Source organism: Pholis gunnellus (genome assembly GCF_910591455.1).
Source record: "Pholis gunnellus genome assembly, chromosome: 15".
Taxonomy (NCBI): domain Eukaryota; kingdom Metazoa; phylum Chordata; class Actinopteri; order Perciformes; family Pholidae; genus Pholis; species Pholis gunnellus.
In genome coordinates this window covers 11,193,670-11,207,308 of record NC_136542.1, presented here as the reverse complement: position 1 = coordinate 11,207,308, position 13,639 = coordinate 11,193,670, and the positions used below count along the sequence as shown (strand labels likewise).

The 13,639-nt window shown below is 41.4% G+C and overlaps 1 protein-coding gene across 2 annotated transcripts; it reads left to right on the top strand.

The window, feature by feature from the left end:
• Window positions 1-5,847: 5,847 nt before the first annotated feature.
• On the top strand, window positions 5,848-12,175 carry LOC306707376 (14-3-3 protein beta/alpha-1-like). Of its 2 annotated transcripts, none has more exons than XM_079174804.1 (6): window positions 5,848-5,978; window positions 6,457-6,889; window positions 9,641-9,764; window positions 11,022-11,185; window positions 11,283-11,378; window positions 12,001-12,175. In XM_079174804.1, the coding sequence occupies exons 2-6, from the start codon at window positions 6,596-6,598 to the stop codon at window positions 12,073-12,075; spliced, it is 753 nt and encodes a 250-aa protein (XP_079030930.1). In that variant the 5' UTR covers window positions 5,848-5,978; window positions 6,457-6,595; the 3' UTR covers window positions 12,076-12,175. The 2 variants fall into 2 exon arrangements, with proteins under 2 accessions (XP_079030930.1, XP_079030931.1); XM_079174805.1 differs by lacking the exon at window positions 5,848-5,978 and adding an exon at window positions 6,100-6,253.
• Window positions 12,176-13,639: the final 1,464 nt, after the last annotated feature.

Sequence of the window (13,639 nt, the reverse complement as noted above, 5' to 3'; positions counted from 1 at the left end):
GGGTTTATTTTCTCAAGCAATGTTAAACAAAGAAAATAACTGCAGACAAGTGAATAAACCCAGATCCCCCCCATGCTGCCAGAGCTTTTGGTATGGTCCATGGCTTGGGCCTCTATTGCAGGCTCGCCCTCTGCCTAATCTTTTGTTCAGCTAGATAGGAGAACTCAGCAGCCAGGTAACCCAAAGGCAAAGATAAATTGATCAATATAACCAGCAATATGACAAAACTATGTAAGCGTGTTGTATGTGCAGGCTTCATCCAGAAAACAGTACATGCTTTATGTAGATTTGACATTAATAGTCATTTTCACAATTTGAACATGTGGCAATGACATGGGTATGTCTGAGAAACCTCAAACCTCGGCCACCACACGTCATTGCTTGAATAGTGATTGTTATATTGTTATGCACTTATGACTTCTGGTGACTAGTAGTTCTCTTGAATACCTATGTTGAATACACTTATTGTAAGTCGCTTTGGATAAAAGCGTCTGCTAAATGACTGTAATGTAATGTAAATGTAATGTTATGTAGTAGAATGTACAGATATTCACCCCACAATATACCGTTAGCCCACCAGTTTGACACAAAGCTGTCGTTCATCATTCCTGCTTTTGGATCTAATTTTCAAAGACATAACGTTTTGTCAATCAGCGAGGATAACATGTGTCAAAGAACAAAAGACTTCCTGCTATTGTTAACAAGCCACCGTGGTGACAAATCTGTCAGTTGTCATCACTATCCCATAACTCCTCCACAGATCTAAATATAAACTGCAGAGGTCATTGGTGTTTGCTTTAACTACCAATATAAATGTGTGTTTTATTCTGTGGTCACATTTGCTGCAGATATTCCTTTCCCAACAGGGCAGCAGAATTAAATGTAACATGCGCAAATGTTGGTGTGTCAAGAAAAACATTCACGACTGAAAAATATGAAGGTCCTCCTGACCCTCTGGGCATTCAAGAATGATTACTCATCCGTCTCAGGTTGCCACAATATCAGCTGCATTTGCTTCCCTACTTGAGTGCAAGGTACTGCACAGACTAACTGTAAAGTGTCAGTATTCTATCTTAAAGAAGAGAAGAGAATTCAGCTGACTTTGATGAAGGTTGTGCAGAAGAGTGATGACAGTAGGCACGTCCTATTTGACAGAGAGGCCGTGTTTAGGCACACCCCCACGTATATAAATGTATATGAAGCTTTGGTGTTGGGCATCTCTACAGCGATGTGCACTTTAGTGAGCACAGGTGATGTATTATTCATAAAAGCAGTCAAAGAATGAGGGAGGGAATGCAACCTGCATACCAAGCTTACTAATACACACACACATAGCAGTTTATACAGTAGTCTACATTTTCAACATAGGCCTTAGCACATAACCTCTGTTTAAAAGCAGTGGATGCAAATGTGCAGAAGCTGATTTCGAGTGTAAAGGCAGATAAGTGAGAGGGAGCTCAGCGCCGCCGAAATCTGTGCAAGCTACGGGGATAAAAAAAGCACATTGACTTCACTGAAATGCAGGAGGAGAGTCTAAATCCTACTTGATAATTCAGTGACGTTCTCTGTTGGATTTAATTAGTGCCTAGAACCTATTGAAATCGTGTGTTTGGCGTTTGTGCATGTATGTGTCTGTGATGGAGACAGAGAATGAAAGAACGTGTTTTAATTACCTCTAATTAGAGCTGAGAGATTGGCTGTGAAATGGAGCACAGAGGCCTAATTGCCATGAGACGACCTCCCACCACTGCGCGGTGTGGATGGGAGACCACCATCTACTCTTACAGTGAGTCATTTGGCAATCAAATGTCACTAACTAAACACAAGGAGGTTTACAATATAATATACAATTACAATATATATAAATATATATTATGTAAAAACATGCAATCACACCTGTATTTGTCACTGAATTCATCCAAACTTCATATTCTAATCAGTTTCTGCATTACTGGAAAAAAATAGCAAATCATAGTTAAGAAACTGATGATTAAGGAGGAAGTAGATGCTTCTTAAACACAGAACAAGAATCTAATGAGGTTCAGAAAATAGCTTCATCTCTCATCTATTATTCAACCTCCATCAGCAGCTACACACACACACACACACACACACACACACACACACTAACATACACACACTGTCCATTTGGAGTAGCACGTTGACAAATGAGAGGAAGTATTAAAGTGCTCTGTGTCTGTGTGAGCACAGCAGTGGTTGTGTGTGTGCACAAATGGCATGCAATTTTAATGATATTCTTCGAGTGGATAGTCTTTCATGGAATATCATTTGAAGTATCTCTAAAATCAATGTCTCCTTATCAGGGGTAAGGAGTTTTCAGGGGTGCATTCTCAAGGGTGGTGCATCTCAGGCTAAAATAACTGCAGCTTTGGTGAACTTCACCACTGGTATGGGAGACTCCCCTCACTGGTAGCTTTGCTGCAGCTCTTCAGGTACCAGAAGAAAAATATAAGAGTGCTGAAAAGCTGGCAGCACAGATCGAGAGTGACGTTGCAAAGAAGGTACACTCGGTTGTATCTGTGGCCATCAACAGCTCTGTTTGGCCTACAGAGCCAGCCCTTTTTGTCAATGGCTCCCAAAAAACACACACAAAAACAAATTACAACAAAAACAATTAAAAAGAAAACTAAAAAGAAGAACATATCATTTTGGTTGTGTTATCCTCTGAATGTGTGCATTAACTTTGTGTCTCATTTTCAACACATGTTCATTCAAATCTGATATTTTGGATGCTCCACATATCCGAGGAAGCAAAGAGAAATGTGAACTTGAGTTCTAGAAGCTGCCATTCTGCTGGCTGATATTCACACAAGCAGCTCAAAACTAGAGCTGACGCCGTGGGATTTCCCAACCTATTAACCATTACTATTATTAGCCATCTGGCCCACTGTGGACATGAGACTCTTCATCTAATAGCGCCTTGTCTAATGACAGAAAGATATGACAAGCAAAGCAAGGCTTGTGTGATTAGGTTCATATACTGAATGTTAATGTTCTTTCCTGTTGGGAGCAACGATAGCTGGAAAAACATTGGAAAAACATTTTGATTGAATATTAAATACCTGAAGAGGCCATCTGAAAATGTAATGAATACATTTTAAGTAATTGAAATCTGTATTTTCAATTCACTTGAATCTTTTTTTATCATGCAAAAAAAAAGAATTAACACTATTAACACTTTCAAAATATTACAAATGTAAAATATGTGCTTCCATGATTTGCATGTATGCGTGCTGCTTCTTTCACCGTGCCAGAACTCTGAGGACAGAGGAAAATGGCCAAAATATACCAGCATTACCATCCAGCTATCACAGAACAGTATACCGCATGATCGGTGTCTACACCTCTTCCTACAGTAAATAACATCTGGTGAAAATCTCAGTTCAACTCGTACCTGTATTGTCGTCTTCAAATGATGAATTGTAGAAGTGACCCAGATTACACTGTGATTCATTTCCAATGTTTCCTTAAATCATGTGACTCCTCGCTGCCAACAAGTCACCAGACCACATTAGACAGCTGGCTTCACCATCGGGGAGTCAGTGCAAGAGCAGGCCTGCAGTCAACCGTGAAGAGGAAAGGAGACAAACAAAGTATTTAGAAAATAAAACAGCTTTGTTTTTTTTATTACTTTCTCCCTCACAATCATTCTGTATCAGCCTGTAGTCTGGGAGAGACTGTTGTGATTATGTAGAAAGGAATAAAATCAGCTTGTTTTGTTTGCATTCATTCCTGTCTGTCCTGGTCTTACTGAATAGGATTTGTATTTACAGTGTCAGATGACATGTACAGAACAAAAAATAATATTGCGCAACAAAAATGTAAAATCATAATCTATGACGGCAGCACTGAATATTTTCGTGTTAGAGGGAATACACCCAGTGAATGGTAAATAACCCATGTCTGGTGGTGTCCTTGGGGATGTATGACTCAGCGCACAGTGATACGATTGGCTACCAGTAAAGGAGCAGACCTGAGGCTGTATTTTATTATTTGAATGGCATGTTAACCACAGTACATGCAAATTTATCGGAAATATTACGGGTCATATTATGGGTTAGTCGCACATTGTGTACATATCAGTCATCATATGCACCAAATCAATTGAATGAGAGCTTTTGCCAGGTAGAAAGGTTTCAGCTACAACCACTTATAGGGGTTTCCAAACATAACGTAAGGCCCCGTCTTTTCACGACCTGAAGACTGTGACGGAGAGGTAAAGCAAAGCTGGGGATCAACATAGCACAAAGGTCAGAGTGAGGAGGTTTGAATTGAGTGAGCCAAGGAACAGGCTCACAAAAGACCTTTGAAGAGGGTGGCCCGATGGCAAGCAAGATTTGAATACAACTGTTCTTGATATTTTCCTAGAGAAACATGCTACCTGGTGTTTGAGCCACTGTAAGCTGTGCACTGAATGAGAGGGACGCGCCATACACAAGAAGGGCCGTTTGACACGTTGACATATAATGCATGGTCAGTCCATTAATGCACACACAAGGTACGTCTGTTGTATTCACAGCAACACAAATGAAAGGTTATCCCTGGTGATATTCTGTATTTACCCATCAAAAGACCAAACCCATCAATGAGTTTGGAAGTATGCGTCCTGCTGCCATAAATACTCACTTGAGCACCAAATCCACAGCTGAAAATGGTCCCCATCAAATGCACAATCAACTTCTGTTTGAGTAACATTTGGTAAAAAAGATACAGGGACCTGCTATATTTAAGAAAATGACTGAACTATTTGCGAGACTTTTTTAAAGATTTAAATGTAAGTCTTCAGTAGGAACAATGGAGATTTGGGACTGAGAGCCATGGTAGGGAAGTTAAAAGTGCTGTCGGTAGTCTTTCATGAGATTTGCTGACAATAAGAATATACAGAATAATGGCATCCTGCTCCTTAAACAACAAAATGGCTGGCATACCAGCATGTGTGAGTCAATCATTGTCTGCTCCCCTACTGCCAAAACCATCCAGGTTTGTCCAGGGTGGTGGGTGGTGATTGGTGGGTGACATTCCAGTGTGGAAGCTGATCCTTTTTCAGGATGTACACGGGGCATCTTCATCCCCTACACACAGTGTCACAGCCCATCACTGAGATACCTGGAGTGTGTTCATGTGTGTTTTACCCTGACCTTCATGGCATATTAAATCTCAATAAGGATTTAAGAACATAACTTTCAGCAGAACTGGTCGGAAGCTAGTCAAGGTGAACTGTACTTTTCTAAAATCAGACAGACATTCCAGAGGAGGACTTGCCATACTTGACAGGGATTGACTCAACATAAACTGTGCCCATGTTCCTGTTCATGAAGGAACATGTTATTCAGTGCAACAGTGTGGCTCATGTGTGTATAAATGTTGTGTTTCACAGTTTTTGGACAACATTTGGAGGTCTGTGGTGCAGACAATTAAGCAATTGATTCATACATTCATGATGAAACATTCCTTACCATACATTCATTGGTGTTTTCATAGGATTCGTTCACTTGTTGTAATATGAAAATGATAAAATATGAGTAGATAATCTTTGACTAAACATTGAAGAAAGATGCACGTCTAGTCTAGTGAGTGCCACACCCGCCCACAGTGCCAACAGCGTGTGAAAGCAGGGAGTGATTGGATGAGCATCACCATGGCAATGCGATGACGTCTTCGTCCCTTGCTCTAATTGGAGGAAACCCCGTGGCCCCAGCCGCTGCAGCGTTCCGGTCTGCCAAACTACCCCCGAAGGACCGCCTCCTTCGCCGCGCTAAACAACTACTGGTTTACAGTGACAAGTCTTTCTGTCAATCACGTGAGATTGCGGTTTGTGATTGGACGGTCGACACTCAGATGAACCGCCCCTATTTCAGCACGTTTGAGTTGAATTTTCGCTGCTACTGCCGTTATTTGCCTTTCTGACCATCCTCTCAAATCTGATCTATTTGTGGAGCAAATTTGGACCTCCGTAGGTTAGAAACGATGAGTACTTTACATGTTTGTTTCCGTTAAGTAGGTTATACGGTCGCTGGTTGATCGACGAATAGCAAACTGTGGTCCGATTAGTGTGTAATACGAGTATCGCTAACGTGACATTTTTATAGAAAGGAGTGGCCGATCTAGCTTTAGCTAACGTGCAGCTAGCTGCAGCAGACAGCTTTGTGGCGGGTTGTCGTGCGGAACGGTAGACTTATAGAAACCGTTTAAAACCAGCGTCTTTGTTGTTTTAGACTGCAATTTATCTAAAGTATGTACGTTAAATAAATTAACTACGTTTGGTAATTTAAGATGAATATTTCTGGAAACGTTTTTTTTTTTTTCGCCTTAAGCATTTTAATCACTGCTGTTTCCTAAATGGTTTCACTTTACTGCTCATACCAGGCGGATGCATGTGTTTTTTCACGTCGACGCCTATCGTTACTAATTGTTCTAACCTTGTTCTTTTCGCAGCTTCGAACGTCGCTGTGAGGACATAACGTCGTCGATCCCTTCGCTGCTGCTGCACCCATTCTTCAACCCCACACTCCTTCGATTGCCACACAATCCCGGATTTTTCCCAATTTATCAGTCCCCCCAAATAATATAAACTATGGATAAAACGGATCTTATTCAGAGGGCCAAGCTGGCGGAGCAAGCCGAGCGTTACGACGACATGGCGGAGTGCATGAAGGAGGTCACGGAGAAGGGAGAAGAGCTGTCAAACGAGGAGAGGAACCTGCTGTCCGTCGCCTACAAGAACGTGGTTGGGGCGAGGCGCTCCGCGTGGAGGGTGTTGTCCAGCATCGGAGTTAAGGCCGAGGGGTGCGAGAAGAAGCAGCAGATGGTCAAAGAGTATCGGGAGAAGGTGGAGAAGGAGCTCCAAGAGATCTGCGCTAACGTCCTGGTAAAGTATTCCAGTCATTGAATGGTTGAAAGTGTTTTCTCGTAATAAAATAAACGTGGTTTAACGTTAACTTCGGGGTATGTACTTAGAACTGGGTTGAAGAAACCGTGTTTGCGCAACTTGAAGGTTAACGCGTCCACATTGAGTCTTTCACAGAAGCCCGTCTTCATGACACATCTGTAGTCCCAAAAATGTAAAGTGACGCATGGTTTTATTTAAAGTCAAATATTGTGTGACAAATGGCATCTGCCCTGTTTTTCCTGTGAGCTCCACGGTCGCATAAATATATGGCCGGAGAGGACAAGGAAGTATTATGTAGTCCTCCCACTGTTCCTGCCTTTTGGGAATCTGGATTTAGAACAATGGGCCCTGAAACCATGTGAGGGCGTGAACTGACACAAAGGTCATAGTGACTACACCATCAAGGTGTGTCTTGAATGGGTGGAGAGGGGACGCAGCGCGCGCACACACACACACACACACACACACACACACACACACACACACACACACACACACACACACACACACACACACACACACACACACACACACACACACACACACGAAAGATAGGCGGTATACTCTGTGTGTTCTATAAAGCTGTGCTATGTTCAGTATCCATGTCGTCCCATCTGGTCGATAGAAGCCTAATGTGGTTAGCCAAGTGCAAGAATTGACATGCCTAAATGACTCGCATACTTTCTACAAATCATCATCATACAACAAGGCTGTGTTTGCCAGTTAAGCTAAATGCATTCTCAGACATTACACTCCACATTTAAAAGCTTTACTGGAATACTAGGGGTGGGAGGGGGGGGTGTAATACTTTCACCTCTTGTTTAATCTAATACAACAGCACAGATTGGTGCTTTGCATTATTTCAAGCCTGCCTTGATAATGGATTAGAGGAGATCGCCGCTGTTGAACCAAAGAGGAAGCTTAGCCGTAAGATTGAGATAATTTCCATGAGCCGCGCTGCAAAGTTGCAGGGGCCGTTCATTTCTTTTTTTTTTTTTTTCAACCAGCTTTCCATATGATTTCCTAAGACTATGCACTTGAACAGCTGTGACTCAGCTTTCAGGATCTCTTGATAACGAGTGGCGTTCGGGAGGGTTTGTCAGCAGAGGAGGGTGTGTCGGTCCTCACGCCTTAACTTGTCTGCAGACAACCTGACAGGTTAGTGATGCACCCACAAAGGGCCGTAAGCGCAGAGGCCGCAGTAGACGAGTAAGCTGCTTGTGTTCCCTCCGCCTAGATTTCCTGCACTGCAGACTGTGAAACCGAGCGGACTTGCGTCTCTCGGCTAAAAGCAGGTCTGGAGGAAGCAGGGCCTTCTGCATGCTTGGGCTCCAGTTTCCACACAGGATGTAAATGTAGGGCTTGTAGACCAGACGGTGTGCCAGCTGAGCAAATTCAGGCTATTCACACTTCTTCAGAACATGACACTCCAGACTGTACCTTGACATTTTAAGCTTCGAAACAGATAAAATACTACAAAGATGTGAATCGGGGGTTTGGTTTGCCAGCATGGCTTGTCAGATATTTTAGCTCTTGGGACATTTCAAACTCAATCTTGTTACAGTTGTCATAAAGACAGCCACATGTAACTAAGAACCACCTCAGAACATTATAGTGTTGCTATTTTGAATTGATAATGGAGGATTAGTCCATGCTTGGAGAAAATAAATCGATTCCCTACATGCAAAGACTCTGCGCGCATAACCAGTCAGGCTTTAATGCAGCAACACTGTGCTTTCTTGTCTTTTGCTGGTGACTGAAATCAGAGCTTTGTGTGAAAGCAGTGAAAGCGGGGCTACCCCTCTTCTTGTCTATTGTGCAGTGCACGCAGTGGAAAAGGAATGCTTAGGACTTGAGACATGCGCGTGTTTCGGCTGTGCCAGTAAATGGCTGGGTAGTGGCTGCTGGGGCAGCGTCTTTCTCCCCAGGGTTCAGAGGGGAGAGCTCTTTTCTTCGACTTTTTAAATAATAAAATGAATTTAAGTTGAAGGCAAAGAGGGTATTTCTATCTATTCTCAACGCCATTATGCTTCTTGGTCAGGACTGTCGTTAGGGTTAAGGTATCGTCAAGCATTTTTCCAGCGGTTAATCTTTTCTCTAAATCGTTTAATCTGAGCACAAACCCCAGTTTCACAGACACAAATTAGCTCTGGTAATCTTCCCATGTCCATTCTAAAACAGATGATTTGGCCTAGAATGCAATCACAGGATGTGATTCTGTTCTTATATTTTAGTTATTTTACTACGATTACTATACTCTTTAAACCCTGTTGCTGTTTTAAGCAGCCTTTTCAGTGGGAAAGCACAGATTACAATTATTTGTTAACAACGAAAAGGTTGTTTATTCATTTCCACTGTTCTGCTGTATATTATGTGATTTATGTTCAAAATGTGTGGGTGAGCTACCAGAAAAGGAGCCAGACGTTGTACTTTGCTCCTGATAATGCAGCACTGTACTAATTAGTCATTGAGCAGAGCAAAGGGAGTAGTGCTCTCTGGTGGACGGAGGCTTATGGGACATTTGCGGTGGATGAGCCCCACCTATTTTGAGTTTTGTAACGTATGTGTGTTCTCTCATCAATATTTGTGCCCAATTTGGTAACTATTTTCTCTAAATATACCATGTCTGCTAGTTCAGTGAAAGCTTTTGGTAATGTCGTCCCTGTTCGGCTGTTCAATATTTGCTCGGTGCTTCTACTTCAAATGATCGAACTTTTTCTGTCTTCACAGAAACTGCTAGATGTGCATTTGATTGCAAACTCCACAAATCCTGAGAGCAAAGTCTTCTACCTAAAGATGAAGGGGGACTACTTTAGATACCTTGCTGAAGTTGCCGCTGGTGAGAAGAAAGATGGTGAGTTCACAGTTGTACTCCATTTATTGTATTAATTTGTGTTTTTTTCCCTACAAATTCAAAGACGGAGCAAAAGATCTAATTTCGTCCTGGAAGAAAAGCCTTCATGATAATTGTTACATTTTCTTTACTTCTCTATGTAATAAAGTCTCTTTTTTAAAATTTGCACATATTGGCTAACCCCCCCTCCCCCCCCCTCTGTTAGAAAGAAGAACAAATACAAGTGGGCCCTTTTTTACACTGCAAATAACAATGTGTCAGATTTTGTCTTAGAGTTGGAAGTGACGTCAAGTAGGGCAATGCCACAGGGCTCCGTGTGTGTGTGTGTGCGTCCGTCCGTCCGTCTACATTGGCCTCCAGCTCTCCGACATGGAACGATGTGTAGTGACAGAATTCCTTCCCCTCACTGTTCTCTTATTAGCATTGTGTACTTCAAATCCAATTATCAAAATTGGTGTGCTGGCAGACATTTGCATTAGTTTGTTCCTGAGTACTTTCTGATGTCCCCACTCTGCCTGTAGCTCTCAGCCCCAACCCATTGGTTCCTGGTGGTAATCTTCAATAACTAATAACAAAACTGCATAGTTTCATTATTCAATATAAAGAAAAGGTTTAATAAATACATTTTTGGGGACTATATTAAGCCAGTGATTAATACACATGTGGTGCTGTAGTGACTGTGGCAGTAGGATGTTGGATTATAATACCATGTTTATGGTAATGGTGGAACATGTCACCTAGTGCAACAGTGCGTCTCACTGATGTGTGTTTTAGCTTAGCACAAAGACTGTAAACTGGTTCTGTCCAAAGGTAACAAATTAGATCTACCAGCACCTTCTAAGCTCCCTAATTAACGCATATCTCTGTTCATTCGGTACAAAAAAAATCATTTTTACTGGCAGTTATGCTATATTTCTTGGCCAGGAGCAGTAACCGTTCCGCTGGCTGCTTTGCCACTAATTCAACAAGTCTGTGCAATAGTCCGACACATAACTGCCCACAAACTCACAGAGTTGTCACTTTTACTCTTGGGTTTTTGTACAGTTGAACTATTGCTTCGTTGTCATGTTTTATCCAGTGTGTAGCTTTAAATAGAAATTGTATAACTTTCAAAAAACAATTTAGTACCAAGATGCCTTGTTTGGAAAAATTCTGCTCAAATCAAACTACAAAATGAATTTGCTTTAAGTAGACTTGTATCTCAACCTTGACATGCATACATTGACCATTGGGTTTGATTCCTTCCTTTGTCCCCAGAGACCATTTCCAGCTCACAGGAGTCATACCAGGAAGCGTTTGACATCAGCAAGACTGAGATGGACTCCACACATCCCATCCGCTTGGGCTTGGCGCTGAACTTCTCTGTCTTCTACTACGAGATCCTTAACTCCCCACAAAAAGCCTGTGAATTGGCTAAAGCGGTCTGCAGACTTTTCTTACATAAATCTGTCACTTTCCACATTTCTGCAGTTGTACTACGTTGCAACCTGCTAATATTTTCTCTTTTTTCGCTTCCAGGCATTCGATGATGCCATTGCAGAGCTTGACCAGCTCAATGAGGAGTCCTACAAAGACAGCACTCTCATCATGCAGCTCCTCAGAGACAACCTGACAGTGAGTGCTCTCTTCTCACACTGCACAAAAATAAGCTTCACTGTGTAAGATGTAGGGCTATGTTTGCCTCAGTTTGAAGCGTACTGTGACCATAAGACGAACAAATTTGTTGAAATGGCCTCACTTGAAGGCAAGGACAAAAGCGTGACGTTTTAGTGAGGGCTGAGACCAAATGTGCTTGGCATTCTTGTGGTTGGACACCCGATGTCATACAAACGTTGCATGTACACTCAGAATTCATGGATTGGTTGGACATGAAGGGGTTAAAGTCTGTGAAAAGTCATTGGCTAAAATGTGTATGAATCCTGATTCATGGTCTTGGCTGAAAGAGACGCTCGTATCCTAATTACACTATTACAAACATCCCCGCCGATTCCGCTGTCGGAAAGGAAACAACAACCTGAGCAGCACTTTGTTTGAGGAATACGAAATTGCCTCAGTATTTATTTACTGTCCAATGACCGAACTTCTTTGTTTTGCAGGATTTATTTAAAAAGAGATTTTGTAGCTCTACTTCAAATTTCTACATTGTGTTAACACAAAACATAACAATTACAGGGATTATGGATCTGCGACTGTATTCCACTTTATTTGTTTAACAAACCTCTGTTTCTATCCTCAGTTATGGACATCAGACAACACTGCTGAGGAGGGCGAGGGTGGAGAAGGAGGAGAGCAAGGCGAGAATGAGAAGTAAAAAAAAAAAAAAAAAAAAAAGTCCTCTATGTTGGGGTCCTCTCTAAAAACAACAAAAGGAAGAAAAAAAAAAACTTTTTACACATCCTTCATTCCTTTATTGCTCCACTCAAACATTCTACCAATGAAACCCATTGCTGAAAAGAGTCATGTAAGAAAATAATGATTTAAAAAAATAAATAAATAAAATAAATTCTTTTCACAATGATGATTTGGACAACTGTAGAAAAGAGAAACCCTCTCTTCCTCTGGTTTAGGTTTGTCCTGGCCTTCCCATTTGTGCAGTTTCAGCTGTAGAGAAGTGATTGATAGCTCGACATGGTATCGGACCCCCAGCTCAATTTAGAGGCAAGAAAACTTAAGTCCCACCGTTGGACAACTGGAAGCTCAAATCCCACCTCTTGAGACAGTCTAAATATTTTTCCAATAAGAAATATCAAATATTAAAAGTAGTCCCCCCCCCATCCCCCCCATACCTTATTTTGAGTGCGTCTGTCTCTACACAGTTACCTGGTACGGTTACAGCAGCTGAAGTCCAACTTCAAACGGATGAAATTTTCATACTGCAGGGAAAGCTAGTGCACTTTACATGCTGGCAACAAATACTATAATACAGCCAAGTAGTGCCAATTGGTTAAACCCTCACTTTCTGCCCTGGTTCTGATGCCACTCTTTCACTGAAGCATGCCTGTTGTTTGGGGGAGGGGGGGGGGGGGGGGGGGCGGGGGGCTTGTCTGATCAATTGCAGGGACCTTTTCAATGGGAAGAAGACAATTCTGTCATGCATGTCTCTTGAGATATTACACTGGAATGGGGAACAAATGCTGTAACACACACAAGTCCAAGTGTCAAGTTTAGTGATTTTAAATGCAGGTTTGTACACATCCTTCAAGTGGGTGGTTCGTTAGTCTGTCCAGTGATTGTCATTAGAGATTTGGACCACTATTGTTTTGCTATTCATTCAATTGTTGTCCCCAAAAGCCTTGTGGAACTGTTTGAATCCCTATGTATCATGTATCAGCTATGTTAACATGAATAAAACATTTTATAAACCAAGGCCAAGTTTGTCTGTTTTTATTTGCTTAATAATGTACTGTGGGTGTTTGTAAATTCCCTGTCTCTAGTGTGGCTTTATTCTAGTTAAGAAACCTTAGACAGGAATGAGATTTGACAAATGCATTTAACTTTTACTGTAAACTATTTTTCATTCTGCTAATGTTTGTTTTAAATTCTACGGTTTATGTTATAATTCTGAGGAGATATTTTAAATGTTTTAACTTTAATACTGGCTTTCCTTAAAGTCTATGGCAAAAGTACATTTATTTTAGGTTTTTGAATAATTACTGAATTAGTTACTATAAACTTACTATACTACATGTCAGAGGAAGCTATTGTAGTTTTAACAGCTATAGACACTGGCCACTTTACAGGTTAAAATTTTAAATATAAAATCATGATCAGATTGTAATATATGATGCATTATATATTAAACTGTCCACCTCCACCAATTATGACATACATTAATGGGGGACTCACTTTTGAAGGCAGGACAAAATAACCTGATC